The sequence below is a fragment of the Dromiciops gliroides genome, chromosome X, assembly GCF_019393635.1.
Source record: "Dromiciops gliroides isolate mDroGli1 chromosome X, mDroGli1.pri, whole genome shotgun sequence".
NCBI lineage: Eukaryota > Metazoa > Chordata > Mammalia > Microbiotheria > Microbiotheriidae > Dromiciops > Dromiciops gliroides.
In genome coordinates, this window is record NC_057867.1 from 77980159 (window position 1) to 77982011 (window position 1853).

The 1853-nt window shown below is 48.7% G+C and overlaps 1 protein-coding gene across 1 annotated transcript; it reads right to left on the reverse strand.

The window, feature by feature from the left end:
- Positions 1-1112: 1112 nt before the first annotated feature.
- Positions 1113-1514, reverse strand: LOC122733434 (sperm acrosome membrane-associated protein 4-like). Its single transcript, XM_043973832.1, has one exon. It carries the CDS (start codon positions 1512-1514, stop codon positions 1113-1115), a length of 402 nt encoding a protein of 133 aa, XP_043829767.1.
- Positions 1515-1853: the final 339 nt, after the last annotated feature.

Below are 1853 nucleotides of genomic sequence, written 5' to 3' on the forward strand. Positions count from 1 at the left end.
CCCTTTGGGTAGCCAGGTGTCCAAGCGTCAGCTTCATTCTCAATTTCTCTCTCTGCCTGTTTTGAAAAACGTTGTTACACGTGAAACTCAGACTGATATTGGAATAACAAAATATGAAAAGACACGTAGGGATGATGCCTGCTCGTGGTGGTCAGGGTAGGTGTTCTGTAGATATAAAGTGGAAGGACATTTTTTCAGGATTTTTAGTTCTGGGATGGATTATGTTATGCTAATCTGATCGTGAATTGAATAAAGCCCTTTACCTTTTTACAAAGTTTGTCCCAACCTCCCCTCCCAGGACTCATGTACTCAGGCTCTCTGTTTACTTTCCTCCCCATCCCAGTTCTAGGTGCTGTTCAATATACCTTTATTGACGCTAACGTACTGTTTGACCTTTGTGAGTCAGCCACCAACTCTACCAGCTCCCTGTGGCACCCTGAGCCTTTGCTGTCTTCCTGTTACCAGCTTAGTAATTGTCAGGGAAGCCTTGATTTTCTTCTACTTTTAGCCTCTTCCTTCACACCAGTTGGTCTCGAGCAAAGCCCCATAGAGTCTAGCCCTGTTAGAAGTGAACAAGGTGTGGCCGCTAGGTGGCACAGTGGATAGAGCACCGGCCCTGGAGTCAGGAGTACCTGAGTTCAAATCCGGCCTTAGACGCTTAACACTTACTAGCTGTGTGACCCTGGGCAAGTCACTTAACCCCCATTGCCTCACTAAAAAAAAAAAAAAGAAGTGAACAAGGTTTGCTCGACCCTGACCCCTTGGGAGCCTGCCCAGGAAAGTAGATTTTGGAATAGGAGTGGGTTTGGGGGACTCAGATTTGCACAGCCTCGCTCCCTTCCTCAGAACCTCAAGACTCAAGGGTATGAGGGCCCATAGCTGCCAGAGAGAAAAAATTAGGAGATGGAGAAGAAACTGAGGCAAGCCTTGTGGCTTCAGAGATCCAGTCATTTGAGCCCCCCTCCCTTCCTCACCCCCCCCCTTCAGTAAACACCACAAAAGAAAACACACATTCTGCCTCTGCTGCCTTTAATCCAATCCACGTGGGATTACTAGGGTGGGGTGGGGAATAAGGGATGGGGGAAGGAAGGGATCCATTTTCTTCTTGCAATTCACAGCAGCCAACAGAGAAGAAGTGCCAGTATGAGTCCAGCAACCACAGCAGCAACAGTAGCAGCATCTGGCGGCTTGGGGGCCCGGCGAGGTTGGATCACGTTACACAGGTTCCCAGGACAGCAGTAGGTTGTCAGATTGTAGGTTACATCCAGGTGGGTAATAGATTGCGACCAGCCACAGGAGATGGTTTGTATACAACCCTTTATGATAATTCCTGGGAAACCCTGAGCCGTACCACGTCCAACAAAGCAGTCTTCTTCTTCCCCGCAAGTCATAGGGGTACCCACACAGTGAGGTGCCACTGTCACGTCACAATAGTAGCATTCCTTGGCAGTAGCCACGGGGGCCAGGATGAAGGTAAAGACGAGGCTTAAATATATGGATGTGCAGGGGCACATGATCAGAGAAGTAGGGGCAACCTATGAAACTCGGCCCCCCTACCCCGAACCGTAGAATTGTCAAGTCTTTAAAACTTTAGATTCTTAAGTATTCACTTAACTCCCAAGGTCCATTTCCCAGCCCTCGGTGCCAATTGTTTTTCAAACTGTCTTCACTTCTGGGTCCAAGTCTTGGCCTTGACCTTGCTCTCAACAGGTACCAGTTTACTTGCCCCAAAGCTCTCAGCCCTTTTCTCCTCTTTGAATCTGGCTGCTTGAATCCCAAAGTCTTTCTTCCCGGACTGCCTGATAAGGAAGACCAGAGCCCTGGTAACCAGTAATGAACTCCTACCTGCTTCC

What these genes read in the sequence shown, in the direction of transcription:
- LOC122733434 (XM_043973832.1), bottom strand. Translation starts at nt 1,514, where the DNA reads ATGTGCCCCTGCACATCCATATATTTAAGCCTCGTCTTTACCTTCATC.